This window comes from Geospiza fortis, unplaced genomic scaffold, assembly GCF_000277835.1.
Source record: "Geospiza fortis unplaced genomic scaffold, GeoFor_1.0 scaffold194, whole genome shotgun sequence".
NCBI classification, from domain to species: domain Eukaryota; kingdom Metazoa; phylum Chordata; class Aves; order Passeriformes; family Thraupidae; genus Geospiza; species Geospiza fortis.
Window position 1 is genome coordinate 3,022,581 of NW_005054322.1, and position 21,591 is coordinate 3,044,171.

At 40.2% G+C, this 21,591-nt stretch overlaps 2 protein-coding genes across 2 annotated transcripts in view; one reads left to right on the top strand and one right to left on the bottom strand.

The window, feature by feature from the left end:
* NUFIP1 (nuclear FMR1 interacting protein 1) overlaps positions 1-341 on the bottom strand; it is a 21,398-nt gene extending 21,057 nt beyond the window's left edge. Inside the window, exon 1 of the mRNA XM_031056780.1 lies at positions 3-341. Within this exon, the coding sequence (XP_030912640.1) occupies positions 3-341 (339 nt within the window). The remainder of the gene's footprint in view (positions 1-2) is intronic.
* A 5,130-nt stretch (positions 342-5,471) lies between these two features.
* GPALPP1 (GPALPP motifs containing 1) lies at positions 5,472-20,260 on the top strand. Its single transcript, XM_005420757.2, has 7 exons — positions 5,472-5,644; positions 6,604-6,699; positions 10,524-10,632; positions 13,156-13,290; positions 13,516-13,680; positions 14,102-14,200; positions 16,331-20,260. Exons 1-7 carry the CDS (start codon positions 5,472-5,474, stop codon positions 16,547-16,549), a joined length of 996 nt encoding a protein of 331 aa, XP_005420814.1. The 3' UTR covers positions 16,550-20,260.
* Positions 20,261-21,591: the final 1,331 nt, after the last annotated feature.

Consider the following 21,591-nt stretch of genomic DNA (forward strand, 5'->3'; position numbering starts at 1 on the left):
GCGCTGCCGCCCGGCTTCCCGCGCCACGCCGAGGCCGAGCCGGGCGAGGACTTCAGCCAGGGTGAGAGCGCGGGGACGCGGTGGGAGAGCGGGGCTCTGCGGCCCTTGTGCCGCAGCGTGGGGTGCTCCGTGGGGGCACAGCGGGGTCTGCAGCCGGTGTTCCATAGCGTGAGGTGCTCTGCGAGTGGGATAGAGCGGCTCTGCAGCCCTGTGAAAGTGTTCCAGGGCGCGGGATGCTCCGTGGGTGGGAGAGCGGAGCTCCGCAGCCCGGTGTGTCTCAGGGCGGGGTATACACCGCCAGTGCGGCGCCTGGATGGGGCTAAACTCACCGGGACAGTCATGACAGTGACTTTTCTAGGGGAAAAAAAAAACAAGCGCCGTATGCGACGGAATGCTACAGATATGAAATGCTCTAAAACTCGTTTTAGAAAAATACTGCTTTCGGTCACTTACTTTCCTCCCGCTCAAGTCTCCCGTGCGCTTTGAAGCCTGTGTTCTTCAGCAGCTCCAAGTGTGAAATTAGCGGGTAGGAAAGGAGGAGGCTGAGCCTGTGCAGCGGGCTTTCCTTTGCCAAGCCAAACCATCAGCTGTGGTTTTCCAGGCAGTGTACCTCAGGATGTGGAGCAGACTGCCGGTCAGCGGTGTGGTGCTGCCTTGCCTGCCAGGGTCTATGTCGAGAGCTGTCACATCAGAGGTGGGATCCCACCGAGACCAGCTGACTGCCAGGCTGGCTCTTCTGCCGTGGAGCTCAGTTTCCCCACTAAAATTCTTGCATATCCTCTGTCAGTAATATCTCTGGAAGCAGCACTTTGAGCGTTTGTACTCCTTGCTTTTATCCAGATTCAAGGCACTAGTTCATATATTCAGTTTCTAGCAGAGTGCCACTTTGGTTACTCCAAAGAAGGCAGCTCTGATGGGAAAGGTTTGTTGTGCTTGTCTGCTCTCTAATTTTTTAATCCAGAAGAGGGAGCAGTAGCAAGAGGGACAAAGCTGCTGCATCAGCTGACACCATGGCAACATCAAGCTCTGTGTCCAGATCTCTGCTTTATGGAGAAGCCCTGGCTGCACGAGCTGGTGCTGCCTTTCCTGGCCATATCTGTGTTAATGCCTTATTCACTTTCCGTCAACATGCTGCAAGTATCTGTATCGTGTATGAACAAAACAAGTTAAACTTATCCTTAGGCCATGGGTTTGTGTCATTGGGTATTTCAGCAGGGTCTAGCTTAGGTTAATCAGCTGAGTTTGTCCCCTCTTTATCCCTGTGTAAATCAGTTCCATGGTATTGCAGTTGCTCTGGCAACTGATCCAAGATCTGCTTGGAAATTCCTGTGTGAAGTGGGTGAAGGAATTTATTTGCCTTTGAAAACAAACAAATAAAATCCCCAAACTCCAGCTACTGGCAGGTTGTTTGTTTTTATAATTTTCACAAACTTTTTCTGACTTTGACTTACGGCAGCTCAGTGTCCCTGCTCACCCCATGAGGCAGACTGCTGCAGTGCAGAGGAAGAAAGGAGAGCAAGTACTTTGGCATAACACACTTTGCTGTACAGAACTGCAGCTCCATCTGGAGCCCTGCACCTGGAGTGACAAAAATCAGACGGTGGGGCTGCCACCAGCACCTTCTGCGCTGCAACACTTGCTGGGTCTTGAGTCAAATGGGCCTAGAATTTGTTCTGTAACAATTTCTCCTGTGTGTTCTAACTATTTTAAGAAATGCTTCACCTTTGAAAGCTGAACAGCTTTTCCAATATTTTTCCTGTCACAGTAGTCTCACTGATACTTGAGCTGCTCATTGCTTTTCTTGAAGAGCACTTGTTTTTTTAGTCTACTTTCATAGTTTCTGTCTCCCAACAGCAAGAAAGTAGGACTTGGAGCAGTCTGTGGCAGAGAAGACTCTCAGGCACAAGAGAAGGCTCTCAAACAGACACAAGAAATAGGAAAGTGACTATGTATGATTATGATTAGATTTATTGCTAATACATTCCTTCTGGAGACAGTCTACCTGGAAGCTGTCTGCAGCCTTGGGAGGCTAGTTGGCCCAGTGTCCAGCAGCATTTTTATCCTTGTGCAGGCTGATGTGCACTACAGTCAGTAGCAAAGATCTCAGCCCCCCTGAGCCCCACTCTGCCACCCCTCTGGATACAAGCATCCAGACACATTGTCCCACAATACCCACTGGTGTTCTTACCATGGGACAAACCACATTGCCTATGGTGTCAGAGAACTGATGCTAATAATACTTCTGTGACCCTTAATTGGGAGCAGGATGGAAGCAAATGGTAGCTGGACAGACCCAAAAGCTCATCCCTAGTAAATCCCTTGCCTTCTTCAGCTTGTCCAGCCCATGGGATGCACTTTTTTCCTGATTCTTCACGTCATGATGGTGCTTTGAAGCTGGACTAACTGTGCTCCTGCTGGAAGAATTGTACTTCCTTTGGCCCATTTGTCCCTGCCTCTGGGCTGTCCTTGTACCAGCAGGAAAGAAATGCTAGGGAATGGCTAAAAATAGCCAGAGACACGGAAGGGAGTTTTGTCTGTTTCAGCATTGAGACCACATATGGATGTGTTGATGTGTCTGAGTTGATCTACCACTGTGCTGGAGCTGAAAGGCCTTGTCTGTCCTTGAGAGCTTCCTAGTGCATGTCTGATGGGGTGGTAGTTTGCTTAGAATCCCCAAATACAGCAGAAATAACCCTAACAAAACAAAAAGTGGCTTTTAATTTGGTTTCTGAATTGGATTGACTTAATTTTCAGGCAGATAGTCACCAGAGCCAGCTCATTAGTAGGATGGTCACTTCTAGTAGCTGTGAAACGTTCACTTCAGTCTCACTTGGTCCTGTTTCTCTCGTCACTATCCCAACATTTTCTTCTCATACATTTTTATCCCATTGTTCTGTTCTGAATTGTTCTGAGCTCTGGTTACTTTGTAATTTTTCTGTTGCTCTGCCGTTGCTACATCCATTTATCCTCCTCACCTCATTAGGTTTAGTTTCCTGACTCTTTGAGCTCTCCTCTGTTCCTCCTTTCATCTGTATTTTTCCACTTTTTGGTGGCTTTTGGGGAATTTCACAGAGTTCTGATTAGATCTTGGCCTCCCTCCTCACCCTTTTCTTTCTTTGCTCCCAGAATTTACGCTTAGCAATTTCCTACCTTTCTGCTCTTTCTTGTGGCTCCCCAAACCATCCTAATCCATAGCTGTATATTTGCCTGTGCTGAGTGTTAGTCTCAGTCAGTGCCATGATCATATTAATTTTTAATCCCAAGTCTCTTTCCCCTCCATTTCTTTTCACGATGTCCAATGAGTTTTTCTTCCTCGGGCTTTAAATGCCATTTTCCCTTCATTAGTGAGCCTCAGTCTCTGTTTAATTTCTGGTTGTCCTGCTTAGGCTGCAGTTCCACTAACAAACAGTTCTTTCAGGGGAGTGCTGTGTTTTGCAGTGTTATTTTTATGCCTTTTAAGCTCCCTGATCCAGCTTATTGCATAGCCCATGCAAACAGTTTTACCAACATAACAGAGAGGAATTGGGATAAAAGTATGTGTGTTAGCCCTGGTGTTGAACAACATGCCAGTGGGACCAGTCTCCTTCCTTAAACAGTTTTGGTTTTACTAGTTCTGTGCAGCTCACAAAACTACTCCTAATTTCTCTCTTCCTCTCTAGTATCAGATTCATCAAATTGTATCTGCATTTGTACCTTCCACTCCAAGTCTTTTCTTTTGCATTTAGAGCAAATGAAGTCTGCTTGCATGATGTCAGGGCACCAGGTGGCTGCAGAAAGCAGTTGTGCAGGATTTTATTTGGGCTTTAAGGGCTTTTATTCAAGTGGTGCTTTTGGTAGAAGAGGAGACTTCTTGATAGCCGTTTTTATTCCTGCTTATCATTAATCTGTTTGTTTCCTTTCATCTTGAACTTATTTTACCTTTATAGGCTAGGGTGTTGTGTTCAGGTTTTTTCAGGGTGGGAGAAGTGTCTTGTTGGGGTTATTTTTCGTTCCTAGTGCTGAAATGGATTTGTATGTCCCAGTTAAAGTTTTTTCCATTAGAACAGGAAACAAAGAATGGATGCCCGGATGCTTTGTAACTAGTCTTGTGCTAAACATGATTAAAAGCTTTGTGAAGCTCACTCAAAGGACTTGATTTCTGCCTAGCCTTTGTCAGCTAACAATGGAACCATAATATGCATTAGGTTGTATTTTGTACTATCAAAAAGTTGTAGTTCTTCAACTGGAGATCTAATTTCCTGGTACCATTTATCTTTTCATCTGACCCTTGACTATTCATAAAGGGAACAATGTTTTTCCTCACTAAAGCACCTCTCTGTCCTGCAAGTCTTGTACTCAGTGCTTGAGATATTAAGAGGAGGAATGGTGTCTGTGTCTCAGGATGCTAAATCATCAGTAGAATCAAATCCCCGTTACATGGGAATGTGGACTGTTTGCACTGTGTTTGTGTAAATGGGTAAATGGGTGCCTTGCCCTGGATTGGGAAGGCCTCTTACCTGGGAACCATTGGTGGTTTTTGCCTGTTCCAGCTGACTCCTTATTGATTGAGCCCATGAGGGTATCTGTGTTAGGGGTCTTGTTTGGAGGGCATTTGCTGTTAGAGTCAATGGCTATGCTGCTTCTGGACCTAGTGCACAGGGTGCTATAGCCAAATAAATCTATAAAGATCAGTGTCTGCTGGTGGGCACAGTGCCAGAAGCAGGTCAGACCCGTTAGCCGTGTTAGTGTCTGAATTTTAATTCTGCTGAGATACTACCCCAGAGCATGAAGGTTTTACTGGAGCATGAGAGCTCCATCCACTGCCCTGGCCTTCTGACAGCAACAATTCTTTTAATTCATTCTCTGAATGCCTAAATCATCCCTGTTTCATGAGAGTACTTAAATCTGTCCATGCTGTTCACATTTAGCTGAACTGGGAATAACCTTAATCATTAACCCATTCCCAAAGCAGGCTGGCAACTAATTTAATACTTTACGGTCACAAATGCTCCCATTTAATAATTTACGGTCTCCCACACTGTGTATGTACAGATGATGTGTTTCTTCACTAGTGCTTTAATAAAAGTCTTTCTTTTAAATATACTGGTTTATGCCACATCCACTGTACATTAGTTGTTACACAAAACAGGGCTTTCTAGTCCTGTTCCAGAGGATGCTCATGTAGTAATGGATCAGTAGTGTCCTAAGTCAGAACAGTTCAGATGGTTGTTGATGGAAATAAGGTGCTGAAAGTAACTTCTAGAAATTTGTTTAGATATCTTCTCTAAATGCTGGAGAGAGCAATGATTAAATAAGCTTAATTCCAAGTAAATATGTGTTTTGGAGATGCTGTGGTAGATCATACTTATTTGAAACATTTGGTAGGTATCCTTATTTAACCTGGTCTAATAGAAGGTTCCCTGCCCATGGCAGGGGGATTGGAACTAGATAATCTTCGAGGTCCTTTCCAATCCAAACCATTCTGTGACTTTATGATCCCAAATAACTCTGGATGTTCAGTTGCAGGACCAGCACTGCCTCCAGACTACAAAAGCAGCTGTAGCTCAGAAACTCCTGACAGTGATGACGACTCAGAATCTCTTCCTCTACCCAGAAACACAAACAGAGATTCTGAAGAGGAGACAGAAGGAGATCCAGCACCCAAGTGAGTATGTTTTTGTAATGTGTCCAACTTATGAAGAAGGGACGATGTTGTATAAAAAAAGGTAAACTGTACCTGTGTAAAACTTTTGATTCCATGTTCTCCATGGCCAAGAATGTTCAGCTGACCTGTTTGACATCCTATGGTGGAATTAAATTATTTGGGGCAGCCAGATCTCTGTATTTATGTGTTTTATTTTAGTTCTGCAAATTTGCATGTTTATGCTAAGGACAGACACCACTTACCATGGGCATAAGTATTTGTTACTTGAGTTTTTGCCCTGGTTTTGGTATACTGACTCTGAAAGGCCATAAGACTTGTTTATGGACATGAATGTATGCATTCAGTTAAGTCAACTCTAATGATAAAAACCTGAATTGTTTAGCAAGTAACAGGAGTCTGCAGATGCTCTCATTTGTTGGGTTGATTACTCACAATTGCTGTGTTAAGAATTTGTGTGTGTTTGCTCTAACCCTTGTATAAGAGACTTGAAGGCCATTATGCCATCTGAATGAATGTTAGAGTAATTATTATTCAATTTTTTTCTTGTTTTCTTAGTCAATAGTTTTTCAGCTAATTAGAATTGAACAGGAAAAATACTACTCAAAATGCAGACAGCATATAAAAATGGAGAAAGTACTGAATTTTAAATTACTTTGTGACTGGAAAATGGTATTTCAACATTATACTAAACTTCTTTCTACAAAAAACCATTCTTAATGTTGTTTTTAATTTTTTTTCTTTTTTTAAATGTCAGGACGTTTTTGAAGTGAATCTTATACTCCCAATTTTTTAATTGCTTCAAATCATTTTGGAGCCTTTTGCACTGTTTCCATGGTAACAGCAGGATATTTAGTACAGAAGACCCTATGAAATAATTTTATGTGTTTTTTTTCCTTTTTAAAAAATAGATAATTGCTATGCTTGTCAAGGTAATTATTAAGTGAAATCTGTATTTGCAGAAAGCCAAAAAGAATTCATGAAGACGATGATGATGATGGCTTTTTTGGGCCAGCTCTTCCTCCTGGATTTAAAAAACAGGATGATTCTCCAGAGAGGTAATTAAAATGGAATTATATTCAGATTCTTTTCCTCAAAACACAATTATTTTAGATTAAATGTTTTGTGTCACTATTACAGAACATTTCACTTGTGCACTTGAGATTAAGATTATTAGAGGTAATGCTTCTTCCATGTTCTGAGAACACGAACAGCATTCCCTTGAAACAGAGCACCAGCCCTCCTAGGCCAGGTTGGAAGGAGAGTAAAAGAACTAATGTAGATTTTCTGAGATGTATTTTGGATGTCAAATTTCCTCCATTTCTTTTGATAGGTCTCAGATCAGTGGAGAAAAAACAAATTATAGGTACAAGGACCTGTAGTTCTGTAGTGTTCATTCAGGTCTGTGAGGGACTGGGGCAGTTACCTCCTGTGTGGTGCAATCCCATGTCCTTTGCTAATGCATCAAGGATTATTGTTCACATGTCTCCAGGTAGAAAACTACTCTGAACACTGTAGGTTTCTAGGAAAGAGGCTGTCAGGTCTACACAAATAAACATTATTTATGGTCTCTATCAGGAAACTTTCCATTTGATTGCTTACAGTTATAAAATACTTCCCCCCCAAAATATTATATTGATTTTCTATACAGAACTCAGCAGTGTCTCACAGCCTTTTAGTCTTCACATCAATCTGGGCACTTCCTTCTATAATTTGAAGTTATAGTCCATAGTGGAATTGGTGCTTCCAAGGGGATACTTCCTGATGGGAAGTACAAGAGTCCCTTGATCACTCTTATCTTCCTCAGAGCAATAGGAGTTGGTAGATAAAATAATACTTGCCTGTCAGGTATGAGTGTTCAGTTCAAGGAAAGTGTCTCGATTTACTGTTGAGCTATGTGTGAAATATACCATCTCAAAAGAAATTTCAAAGTTATTTCTTTTTTTTTTTTTAGTTTAAATAAATTTTTATGATACTTGGCAGCATAAAATTTATGTAACTAAGCAAGAATTTATGTAACTAAGGTTATTTGGAAGCATCTTTCTCGTGTACATTTGGTTACACTTTGCTGTAATCAAAAAGCTTTTGTAGTTGCTGGTATCATGCTCAGTGGGATCATTTGGTGCTTTGATGGTCCCACAAACAACTAATTTTTTTTCCTTTTTCTTGTGTTGTGTATGCACTAAGTATTATTTTAATTACGAAATTTAGCAGGTCATTAAAAATAATGTATTCTCTATTAAAAAAAATAAATGCTTGCAACTTCTAATATCAGCAGGGGTAGCCTTCTTACTTTCTTGATTTTTGACATGAATACTCATGGTATAATGGAAGAGGAAGGGGCCATTCACTCGTGGGTTGGACTTCATGGTCCTTGTGGTTCCCTTCCAACTCAGAATATTCTGTGACATTGAGGCAAGAGTCTGCTCTGTGTCTGTGATAGATTAAAGCAGTAGAAGGCATTTGGCACTCAGTGTATTGTTTTTTCCTACCTCACCATACAATTGCTCCTAGCACACACTGAGAAAGCAGATTGAGGAGAGCTGTTTTGCACCCAGCCTGATTCCCTGAATAGGTGGGAACAGTGAGATGTGTGGGAAGAGCCTTGTCTGTCTTCCACCCCCGCACACCTGGGAGTCTGGGAGGCGTGTGAGCTGTGCAGGGCACAGACACAATGCTGCTGTCTGCCTGCTGCATTGCCCTTAGCCTTGAGCAGATTGCCAGCTGCCAACTGAGCCATGAATAATTGAAACAAATGCAGGTCGTTTGTTTCAGTGTGTGGACAGGCTGTTTATCAGTTCTGTGTGACATACTCATTCTTTTAGGAAAGCTTTTATTCTCTTACATCTTTTCTAGACTTGTCAAAGCAATGTGTTCATGATTAGGGGCAGCTCGTGTGGCAATCTGCAGCTTGTTGAAAATGATTTGAATCATTCCAGCATAAAATATATATATGTGAAAAGACTTCCTTCAACTTTGAAGATTATATTGCTGTTTATCAGTGTTAGCTAGAAGCACAGCACTCATAAATATTTCTGAAGTGTTCACACATCAAGGTAAGGAGTGAAGGTGATCTTAAAAAATTTTGTGTTATACATCAGTAGAATGCTGAAACACCCATCTCGAAATGTGCATTAGCAAGGACTTCCAAGTCCAACAACAGGACAACAGTCTTTGCCATGTATGAAGTACAACAGTCCTTAAATTAACGCTTAGTCCATAAGTTTGGGGGGTATTTTTTGACATGGTACAGGTACTGAAGTTACCTACAGCAGTAAAATGTGTTTACCAGTTATTTATTAGTAGTTAATATATTATTAGAGTAAATGTATTATCAGAGTTAAAATATTACTAGTATTTAGATTCAATTCACCTGTTCAGAGACCCTTTGGACATCCAGGAAACTGTCAAGGATCATGTCACCTCTGTAGTGCTGAGGAAAGACTGAAGAGATATTCATGTAGTGGAAAAGAAAAAGCATAAGGAATGGAAAGGATGGGAAGGAAGAATATGAAAACTACTTTTCTGTTCCCTAAAGGGCCTTTGAGCCGTGACAGAATCAAGACAGAGCATTTGGGATTGGCTCTTTTTCACAGGCTGCAAAGATACAGCCCACAACAGAGATGTTCATATAAATAAATTTCAGTAGAGAGGTTTTTTTTATACTTTGATTTCTCTATCTCTCCATGCAGATTAAAGGTACTTGTACACTAAAATAAAATATTCTTTTTGCTATATCTGTATAAGTTTAAACTCTTTAAATTACATTAGGAATTTAAAACATGGTCTTAACAAGAAAGTAGTCAGGAAGGAAGGAAGATAAAACTATAGCAGCTAGGTGGAGATGGAACTTCAGAATTAACCCAGACTTCTTGCCTGGGTTCAAAACCTCACCATTGGCCTTGTCCTGGCCTGAGCTCATATTTATTGCTCATGTCTGTGGTTGGTTCTTCAGGGAGACTTTGTGTCTTATTTCCTCTTTTTACACCCTGGCAACAATATCACTACAGCAGGGCTGTCCTGATTAGATTAAGTGGGATTGAGTAAAGGCCATAATTAGCAAAATCAATTCAGGTGTTGTTACATTTAATAACCTAATGCTCACAACTGAAGGTCATAATAAACAAAGTCTCCTCTTACATTGTGAGAATACTGTCACCTGGATATGTCTTCAGGTGACAGTTGTTTAAGCTTTTAATTAGTTTTTATTACCTTGAAAGACTATTATGGTGGATTATTAAGAGGAACCCGCATTCAAAAGACTTTCAATACAGCAAGCACAGTTTCTTTGAGCTCAGTTTGTAGTAGTCTTTTCACCACTGAAAAGAGATTCTCACCTTTCTGTGTTTGTGGAGACAGCTGATTACCATTTCTTGCAGAGCTGTTGCTTAAAAACAAATCAGTGAAGTTGCCTGGACTACAACACTTTCCTTCTCTTTCCCACTCCAAGGTCAAATAAAATCAGAGCAGTTCACTGTTTCTTCTTATTAAAGGACAATGAAGCTGAGGCACAAGACAGGAAGAACAATGAAATTGGATTTGTTGATTGTGAAGGAGGAGTGTATATTTGTCTTATCACCTTTCATTGCTTTTGAATCTGGTGAAGGAAGCTAGGAAAGAAAAAAGTGGATTTCCTTGACTACATGCTGCAGCTTTCCTGGTTCTGGTTTTTTTTTGCATCAAATCTGTCTGCACAGGTCCTCCTGGAAAATTGAGGCATTCTTATTCAGTTATTTCTGCAGTATGTGTGCACAGGGGCACACTTGGTGTGAGGAGGAAGGAAAGTCTTACTTTTCATTGATGTTTCATTTTTATTTTTATACTGATCTATTTTTCCCCTTCAACTGAAAACGAAAGATTTTTTTTTTCCTCTGCTGTCAAGGCCCATTATAGGTCCTGCATTACCACCTGGCTTTAGGAAAGCTTCAGAGGACACCAGAAGTGGCAGATGTTTCATAGGACCGTCTGTTCCATCAGAATCCCGTCCCCAGGTTTGTGCAAAGAGAAGCCTTTTGTTTTAGTACAAGCTATCTGAAATGGTTAAACAAGTTGCAGCCTGAAAGAGACTACCAGATACTTCTCAGGATGACAGTTTAATTTTGGACCATAAAGTGCCTGGCATATTTTTGCTGGAGTCAAATACTTGAGCATAAATAAGCCTTAAAAAAAAAAGAAACAAAAAAGACTGGCCTGGTTTGTTTTGCTTTTGTTGTTAAATAGATGGTGCACTCACCGAACACAAGCAATCTTGGCATCCTAAACTGCAGGCAGAAAACACATCTTCACCTCCTTAAAGATGTTTACTGGTGGCTACAACCTTTAAATAATTTTATCCAAAAGAATACAATCAAGAATGGCATTACAGTGTCACTAAATTGTTCTTAGCAATTGCCAGACAATACCTGTAACTGGGAGTGAGGTGCAGGACAGTGACACTGACTTGCCTTTTAGGTTCACGTTTTTTGACTTTTCTGGTCTTGTTAGGTAAAAATTACGTAGAAGTTCTAGTTGCAAAATAATGCATGTGCTACTAAAGAACAATGAGGAACAAGATGTGTGATAAAATACAGCTATGGGGAAGGTTGAACTCCCTGGACATGGGCTTCCAGTACCATTCTGAGGGATCCAAATTGCCTATGGGAGATCCTGGCAGGCAGGGAGTAGCACTTTTCGAGAAGGTCATGCCTTTCTTGAGCAGCACCTCTTAAGTCAGGCAGGAGACACTAAGACACCAAAAATGGTGCTGGATACCAGTGCTTAGACAAGTGAATCTCTCTCATGCTGTTAAACTGAATGTTAATTCCTTGGGAGAATTAATGGTTATTCTGTTTATTTTAAAAACACATTTTTACATTTAACTCCCAGATACTATGGGAGATGCTAGACATGCTAGGAAGGAAGGATGCAAAGGCTGCTCTGAAACTTCACTTTTTTGGTTAGCAGCTGCAAAGCATATAATTCTCCAGCCTCCCACAGTGAGTGGTGTTGTAATTCATCGTGCAGAAAGATTATCTGACATTTCTGAGGTACTCATCGTCTTATAACTCCAAATAATGATTAAGCAATTTATCATAGTGACAAATCTCTTGAGGCAGAGATGTCTGCTGTCTGCTTTTATATTTTGCAAACAAAAAAGTCTCTCTTCTCATAAATACATCTTCTAGCATCAGCTTTTTTACAGGTATTACAGAACTTACCTTTTTTCTCTCCCTAGTAGTTATCTTTTTGTTACCTCTTCCTAATAATACTCTTTTTCTTATTTTTTAATATGAGTAATTTCTTGTTGGCTTTTTAAAAAATGTATTTAATTATTTTGTATTCAAGTACATCTTTAGAGGCATGCTGACTCTTCACTTTGCTTTAGTGAATCTAATGACTCACCACCTTGTGTATTCTCAAGTAATGTTTTGTGCTTCCTGGCTACACAGCCTTGTCATCCTACTCCCTTTGCTTTATCACGCACAGTCAGACTGTAGCAAAATCTTTGCACTTTTGTAGATATTGTTGCACTTTTTTAGATATTGGGCACTTTAGCTTTGCGCCCAGGGCACTGTGGCATCACCAATTTTTGTCTAGTTTTGCTTCCATCCACATCTGTACTGTTTGAACTTGGAGGGAGGCACCAGTGACCTTTCTGTACAACCCCTGGCAAGTAGGAAGATTTTTATTGACATCTAGTCCCTAACAAATTTAATTTTTTAGCCCTTCTTCAAAAAGTTCCTTAGAATGCGATGTCGGAATCATTAAGTTGGAAAAGACTTCCCAGATCATTGAGTCTGACCTTTGACCCATCACCACCTTGTCAAATAGACCATGGCACTAAGACCCACATCCAGTCATTTTCTGAACTCTTCCAGGAATGGTGACTCCATCACTTCCTTGGCAGCCTGTTCTTTGGTCACCCTTGATAGCCCTTGCAGCGAAGAAATTCTTCCTGAAGGGATCCATGAGGGATCAAAGAAGTGAATGACAGAGCCAAAGGATTGTTGGAGATGCTGTAATTGCAGGGGCATAGTACCATGTGTGCCACCAGTACCCTACCTTGCACTTCATTCTTTCTGACATCCTTACATCATCTGAGCTCAAGACAGTTCTTGCAATGTGAAATTGTGATCCTTCTTAGGGAAATGCATCCAAATGTTGCTGGTGATGGTAAAGCCCAAAATATGGAAGTTGCATGCTTGTGTGTTCCAAACTCACCCACGGCCACAGGGGCTGCGTGGCTGTGTGCTGAGCAATGTAAAGCAGCAGGGCTTTGTGTGCTGCCACTGCCTTTACCAGCAGTCTTGCCTCAGACAAGAGATGCTGCTTTTGACAAAATGGAGACAAAGTATCAGTGTTCAAGTGCTGGGACAGGTCTACTCTGGAGTTCTAATCCGGGTTTTATTGTCTGGGAAATGCATTACATTAGGTTTATATGGTCTTCTAGACAAACTCATTCTAATTCTATGAAGCTGAAGTGTTCCTTGATGCTCTTAGGACTGTGTTTGAAAGAAATGTTTTATTTTTGGAAGCTGACAGATAGTAGTGAGGACGAAGACAATTTAATAGGCCCAATGCCTGCAAAAGGACCAGTGGAGTCTGATGTGGCTAAAGAGTTTGAACGCAGAGCTCAGAGAATGAAAGAAAAGCTTACTGCAGCAGACAGCGTGAGTTGGATTTCTTAATTTATAGTATTTTGTTGCTGGAGTGTATTTGTCTTTCTCTTTGCCTATTTCTGTGTAAACCTGGTTGCAGTTCTACTTGGGATGCTGCATGTGTGGAGGTGTTAAAGAAAAAAAGTCTGTGATTTCTGCTGAAAGCCAAGACATTCAGACAGTAATTTTTGATTATGCTTTTTTCACTCTTCCTCCACGCCTGCTTCTTTTGCAAAGGATGAACCCAAACAAGTTACCAGGGAATCATGGATGACAGAGCTTCCACCTGAGTTGAAAAGCTTTGGATTTGGCCCAAGAACATTCAAGAGACGAGCTGATGACAAATCAGGTGATAGATCTATTTGGACAGATACTCCAGCTGACAGAGAAAGAAAAGCCAAGGTGAGCATTTATTTATTCATTCATATACACTTGCAGGCAATAGGTGTTGCTGATGTTCTGTGGAAACAAAGTAAAGATACTGTGGGTTGGTCGGTGAAATTTTCTTTCCCAGATTTTATTTTGTTATTAAAATTTACTAGTTCAGGCTTAAAGATAAAGGCAATGAAGTAACAACATTAAATATCATTGATATGCATTTATTTCTGCTCCCTTTTTGCACTTGTCAGATACTCTGTATCAGCTCATTGACTTTCCAATTAGCATGACCAGTTTCTTCTTCCATCAAGCTGAGCAGAAAATATCTGATAGCCTCTATCATGGCCTTTACCCTCCAGATTTAATTAAAGTAGATATAGATTTGCTTGCTTTTTACTTCAGACATCCTGATTACTATAGCATGTGATTTTCTTCTACTCATCAGGAAAGAGAAGAGGCAAAAAAGTCAAGCAGTAAGGATAATGAAGAAATGGTATTATCTGGGAGGGACAAGAGGCTTATTGAGCAGGTGACTTCATACAATGTAAGTGTAATCACAAAATACTTCCTCTATTTCCTTTAGTTCTTCACTTTTCTTCTGGTTCTCATTTCTAGTGCTTCTGGTTTCCATGGTGATGCCACTACAGTTTTCCCTTTTAGTGCCCAAACCTACTGCTGTTTTAAGACATTAGAACACTTGGCATTAACATCAACAAGAGCAGGATTGGGTCCTCTGCAAAGTGACAGAATTTGGGGTTGTGTATATTGCCTCAGTATTAGATAGTACTTTCCTTCAATCATTCTCATGTCAGGACATGGTTGCTGGGACCTTAGTTCAAATATTAGCTTGTGTTACCCAATTACTGACATCTCGAGAGTAAAACAATAATGCAGGTTTAACTTTTAGGCCAACATATACACTAACCTAAAAAACGGTTGATGGGCTAAGCAGGTCACTGCATTAATTACCCTCTGTCATTAATTACATTAACTACTCATTACAGGAACATCACCACGTGTAGTTTGTCTCAATGTGCACAGGAGCAGATAATGTTCACAGACAGATGTTGATTACTAGAAATCTGAACTCCGTGTCAAATTCCCTCTCACTTTTCCATGAGTCAGCCCTGTGCCTCAAAGTGTATGGACCACGGCCTGCCTTACAGCTTCTATTTCCAGTTCTTCCCTGATGTACGGCCTGAACTCTTACAGAAAGCATCTTGTCTCTTGAGAGGACAGTTAACTTGAAAATCACATCTTTGGCTTATTTTACATGTTCATCTGATAATTAATTTAACTTCTGATAATTTATTTGTAGTTCATTAAGTCATATGTTTCTCCTGACTTAGAGACCTGTAGATCCAGAGCTATTAGCATTCTGTCTTAAGGTTTTTCTTTAGTGTCTGTTTCTCTTGTCACTATGAATATAGCCACAATAGAAATAATTTTAATGTAAAACTATGGGTTTTGCTCTCTGCCATTGGTGGAATAAAACATGCACAGGCCTTTGCTGTTCCTAAGATTCATGGAGTTTTCTCAAGTTTAAGAACATTGTTTCTTGGGTTGTTTTTTTGTTTGTTTTTTCTTTTTTGTTAAATCAGCTATTTTCTGATTTTCAGGCAGTTGTTATGGCTATTTTTCTTTTAAAGTTTTTTTCTTTATTCTTTCCTATTCTTTCTCCACCGACATTTACTAAGAATACTTCACTAGAGCAGATTTAATCCTTGAAGTAGTTTCTTCTTTCGATGCTGATATGACATACATTCTCTGGTGCAATTTTGTCAGCGCTGGCACAGTTGCATCATGAATAAGTATTGTCTATTTTCCATGAGAATCTTTTCTTAACTCATGCGTAAGCCATTATTTGCATATGTGATGTAGTAAGTGTTTGCACGGGAAGTGAAGAAAAATCATGAGAAAACAGAGCTGCTCAACTTTTGCACTTTTTGATGAGAGAATTGGTTTAGATACACAAATGCACTGTACTTGAGTAAATGAGGGGCCTCATGGTCCTGGGAGAGCTAATCCCGCTCCTGTGTGAAATCAGCAGGAGTTTTATGTTGTGTTTGAGCTGGATCATACTCTCTAAGAAATGCAGCTAAAGCCAGTGTGAGTTGGCAAAACACACGCTCCAGCTCAAACCTGTGACTTTGTCCTGTGGGCTTTCAACAGATGATTCAAAGTTAGGAGCACACATTTAAAAACCCATCATACTGCATGAAAGATTGAAAGGTGTCTAGCTTGTTCCTGCCCCAGCAGTGACCAAATCCAGGTGTTTAGGAAATGTGTATAGGAACCTAGGCCTGTACTTTGAGATTTTTCTTTTGACATGGTGTCTTCATTCTGCCAATAATGTCAGAGCAACTTTTATATTTATTTTGCATTATGTTTATAATTTATCTGTGTTGTCTGCAGAGATTCAACAACATCATGGCTACCTACAACATTATGGCCATCTACATCAGTGAATTATTAGTATTTTAGCCCAGCCAAGATTGCTCACACTTTCTACTCCATGTATGCTAAATTTATCATTCTATATCTGGTTACTAAGCTGTCTTCTTTTTCTGGAATTTTAAGCCTTCCTGACTTCAGTCTTTCCATTAGGATTTTCTGTATGGTGGTGTTGATATTCTTTAATACTTTACTTCCTCTTCCTCCCCATTTTTTCCAGGAGTCAAAGAGGTCAGTGTCTCTCATGGACATGCACCAGAAAAAGCTGAAGAGCAAAGCATCTGAAGAAAAGAGCAAACCTCAGGAAAGAAGGCCGTTTGACCGAGAGCAGGATCTCAAAGTCAATCACTTTGATGAAGCACAAAAGAAAGCTCTTATAAGAAAATCCAGAGATCTGAATAGTAAATTTGAGCACAGTAAAGGCAACATGTTTTTATAAGATGAAAGCATTAAGCTTTTTTGAAGTGAAGTACATTAAAATTTGAATACTTAATTTTTGTAAGTATTTTTTCTGTAAATATTTGTATGCAAAATAAATATCCTGATGTTTAACTATTTTTCCTTGTCTGTAAATAGTCTCTTAGGGAGGATCATATGTACTAAAACTAAACTAGTAAAGGGAAGTCCTGGTACAAAAAAATATAAATTTGCTACTTTAAAACTTTGATATGTATATTTTTTGTTGTTCGCATAAAAATAATTAATTAAAATAGGTGGGTTTTAAGGAGCTCTAGATTTAATCTTGCAGTGGAGTTGGCAGTTTTGCTTTTTTTCCTGCTGTGCTTAAGATACTCTCTCTGAGCCTGACCTGAAGGCCATGGAAAAACCCCCATTACATTTGTGTGCAGAACATTGTTTGACTGGAGTTCCTGCTGGGGAGTATAAACTCAAATGGCAGCTTTTACATTTGCCCAGTGCTTTTATTTCTCTGATTCTGTGTCTGTACATAAATACAGGTTTATATGTGTGCAGTACAGTTTCCGTACTGTAGCAGGAAGAGCTAGGGATAGCAGGAGTAGTAAAACCTCAAGGTTTTCAGAGTTGGTTGTAAAATGGTAGTACATGAGAAGAGAAAATCTGAGTTTCAATTTGTAGGGATTGTCATGAAAAATCCATCTTTTTTTTAGCACGTACAATGTGAAAATCAAAATAAGGCTTATTTTGTCCATTAATTTGCAGACCAGAGCAGCTCTTCTGTAAGGAAGGAAATAAATCCAACATTTAAAAAAGTCTACATTCATGTTTAGAGTTCTTTGCCTCCTTTGCGGGTTAGCAGCAGAAAGGGTTGTTAAACCTTGCAGTGGCTGCTCAAGGAGGTGGTGGAGTCTGCATCCCTGAAGATGTTCAAGAAACAGCTGGATATGGCACTCGATGCTTTGGTCTACACCATGGTCATCAGTCAAAGGCTGGACTCAATGATTTGGAAGTCTTTTCCAACCTAAATGATTCTGTGTTAATTAAATTTAAAACAAAAAAAAAATCTGTGTTAATTAAATTTAAAATTAGACCTGTGCTTTTACCCTTTGTCTCAAATGTTTAGGATCCTTCCTAAGAAGCTGCTGGAAGTACCTATACATAAAAACAATTTTGTAGATGAGATGCTGGTAATTTGTTTGGAGGTATAAATACTGTGGGATTGGCTGTAATTTGAAAAAAATTCCTGTAGTTTGGAAAAAGGCTACCCTGAGAGATGGTGTGTGGATTACTTCATGTTTAATCAAGCAGTGACTTAACAAGCTCCAGAAATGAAAAGTTAAAAACTTGGTCTTATTTTATTGCATTTGTGTGTGAGCTGGAGACACAGGCTTCATGTGCTGAGAAGTCTTGGAGAGTTTCCGATGTTGCAAATGACTGCTTACGTGGAATGCATTTAGATACCACTTCTTTTCTAATGGACAATTTATTTTGCCAGCTGAAAAACCTGCTACCTTCAGGAGAGAGATTGATTTTGTATTGTGTTTGCTTTTTATCAGTTTTCCATTTCTGAGTCTTCTGTTTTGAGGTGAGAGGAGGGTTTAAATAAGGGCTATTTATTTTTCTTCCCCTAATACAGACTTCTCTTGCCTCATGCTTTTTTAACTCAGCAAGCAAGGCCTCATTAAGATTCTACTTTCTGAGCAAATGTAGTTTTCTTATTGGAAAAGCAGTATTAGAAATGTCTGCGACTTTTTTAGGCAACTAAAGCGATGACAGGGTGAGGATGGTATGACTAGCTAAATCTTCACAGCTGAGAAAAAATTACTTGATGAGCGCATTGTGCAGTCCTTGCTCATTCAAAGTCTGGAGCGAGGATGAGGGCTGCTTGTATAAAAATTTTGTTGTTTTTCTGTGCTCTGTTTTGATTTTTGTTCTTTGGCCCCTCCTCCAAACTGAGGACTGGTCATCAGATGTCACAGATGGCCAGATCCAGTTGGCTCCCAGCTGTCTGCTCTCTGCCCTGCCTGGCCCCATCATGGTCTCCTGCCCTGTCCAAGGCCATGTTTGAGAGGAGGCTCTGCAGTGTTGCTCGAGAGGAAAGCTCTCATAACAAGAGTGCAGCAGCCCCTTTGCCATCGTGCACTACTCTTCCAACTGTGGGACATGTGGCTCTAATTAATGAAGCCTTGGTGTGAGCTGGGAACTTGTTTTTGACTCTTCTTTTTTTTTCCTCCCACTCTGTGGCAGCTTCTTAGAGACTCGATGATATCAGTGTTATGAACTTGAGGTGGGGGAAAGTGGAGTTGTTGAGAGTTCAAGTTAAACTTTTCATTACTTAGTGTAAATTGCATGAACCTTTGAACTGAATTCATACACAAACTCATCTCTTACTCATGCCAAGCCATCCCCTCAAGTAGTCATTAGAACAAGCAGTAACTCAGTAAATTACAAGCTCTGTAAGCTTTCATGGGAAAAGATGAGACATCTTCTATAATTTGGACAAGTTGTAAAGCTTTTCTGCTGCAATGTTAGGAGGTGTTTTTTCAGAATCTCATTTGAAAAACCAGAATCTATTTCACAGAGAATCTTCACCATAATTACTATGCAGTGTTTCTGGTAACCAGCTCCCAACACAGATTTAATGTATGCTATTGCTATTCAGCAGTGCCAGCCCATGTCACACCATACTGACTCCAGGCATATCAGGAAATCCTGTTTTGTAAAAAAAAAAATCTCAGGTTTTCCTGAATGTGAAAAGTCTACCAGTCTAGATTTTAGTGTGCTTGCCTTTGATTTGGGCTGGCATAGGCGTCCTTTATTTATACGGATGTTGAACATTCCTGCTCAAGAGTGAGGTCTCCCTCTTCTGAAATGTTAAATAGGTGTGTAATTCATAGTATAGTCAATAAAAAGAAGGCTTTTGTAGGAGGCGTATGATAAATTGTGTGTTTAAAAGGAATTTTAAGGAACATTGTATGTTAATAACAAAAAAGAAAGGGAAAAGAAGCAAAGAGCAATCATTGAGTTTGTTATTACCAAGGAACAGTTAAAAACAATAAAGACATTTCTAGAAAACTTACTGATTGCTTTGTATATGTCTTCAGGACAAATATATTGAGCTACCATGCTGTCTGAGATGGAAAATTTTGTTAGAATATGATACAGTAGTACCAGGGTAAAATCTCTGTCTTGGCTTTTCCAATGCAAACACCTATTTGTGGAGTTATTTTTTGCTTTTGCTGTTGCGGAATGGATATTGGTGGATGCCCTGTGCATGTTGGCTTTCCTGGGATAAAATGCATTTCCCAAATAATCAACAGCAATCAAAATGTGTTTTATTTAGGGCTTTGATGGCATCATACTGATAACACCAAAATGGCATTGTATAAATATCTTTCTTTTAGAAAGAAACATTGAGATGAAACATTAATATATTTCTGTCCAGTAGGAAAGGGGGTTTTCTACATAAAAGAAGATTCAAAATGCTCCAGAAGATTCCAAGAGTCCAGGGTTAATTGAGCTTGGGGACTTGTTTCTGAAATGTAAATTTGTTGTGATTTCTGTCCAGCAAATTACAAATTACATGTTGATTTAGGAGTCATATAGCATTAAAAATCAGAATCTGAAAACTTTTTGTGCATGCATCCTCAGCTCCTGCCACCCACCTTGAGTACAGTGCATATAGTTTCTAATTGCATAATTATCTAATTCGCAAATAAAACACATGCATGTGTTTTCCTGTCCTCAGGAATTGCATGCGGGGGGGGAACCCAACAAGTTCTGCAATGTCTTTCAAACAACCTCTTCAAATTTTTCTCATGTGCTCACAAAGATGGTTGAGGAACACAATTGCAGCTCCCTGTTTTTGTGCACCTCTGAAATGCATCTTTCTGATGCTTCCAGCTCTGGTAGATGTATGGGAAGTAATACAACAGGATCCCACACAAATGTGGCATTTCTATTCTTTCCAAACAAGGCATGAAGGCTGAAGCATTACCTGTGCAGAGCTGATTTTTTCATAGCAGCTGCTTCTGGATCCTCCCAAAGTGGCTGGCACTGCAACAGCCACTGGTTCCGTTCATCCATTTTCTAACAATGTTCCTTAAACCAGTAATAAGTCCCATTGCTCTTTGAAATTATACCCATTTCAAATCAGCATGGAAATCAAGCCTTAGTTTTAAAAAACCAAGTCTTTCTTTCAGAGTGGGAATTTAAGATGTCTAGGAGGCAGCAGCACAAACTGTCAGTTCAGCAGTAGCAGATGCAGCTGTGACTTCTTCCAAATAATTATTCCAAACATAAATATTCAAAAACAATTCTCATAAACAGATTTAGAGGAAGGGGGAGAAAAAAATGGCTGACCTAGGCTTTCAGCTGCTTAACATTGCAACCACTTGATTCACTTCACAGGGCTGTAGCCATTTGTCCTTGCACATGTGACACCTGGCCAGGAGTTTGACAACTTGGGGCAAATGACATCTTCTCTCTGTCCTTGCCTGACTGTCTCTCTCAGAGGGCCTTGCTGGTATCTGGACATGCAAGCCCCCAGCTCACGGTCCTGTTGCAGCTGCACCACTCAGCCCTCCCCTGCTGTTCACCAACCAGGCCAGCATCACATTGGCTGTGCTCACACACACCCACTCAGACCAGAAAGAACACTCTGGTTTAAACCAGATAAAAATAGGTTTTAATGAGAATACAGAACAGATTGGAGTGATCAAGTGCAGGCAGGGCTCAGGCAAGCACACTGACCTGCCCTTTTTATACTCCTTTTTTTCCCACACTTACTCCTTTCCAATCCACCTCAATTCCTGCCTCTCCCCACTTTTAATCCATCCCTAACATCCTGAACTAAGTCTTGTACGTTCCCATGGCCCTTGGAAAACATCCCAAAACAAATTGTAGACAATCCCAAAAGTGTTTTTTCCCACCACATCCCTCAATGAGCCCTATACCCATCATCTTATTGTAAATACCTCTAGGTGTTTACCCATGACCCACAAGAGGGTCATGTGTCTGCTCTGCAGGACCTCACACGCCATTGGCACTGAGGCCATGAAAGCC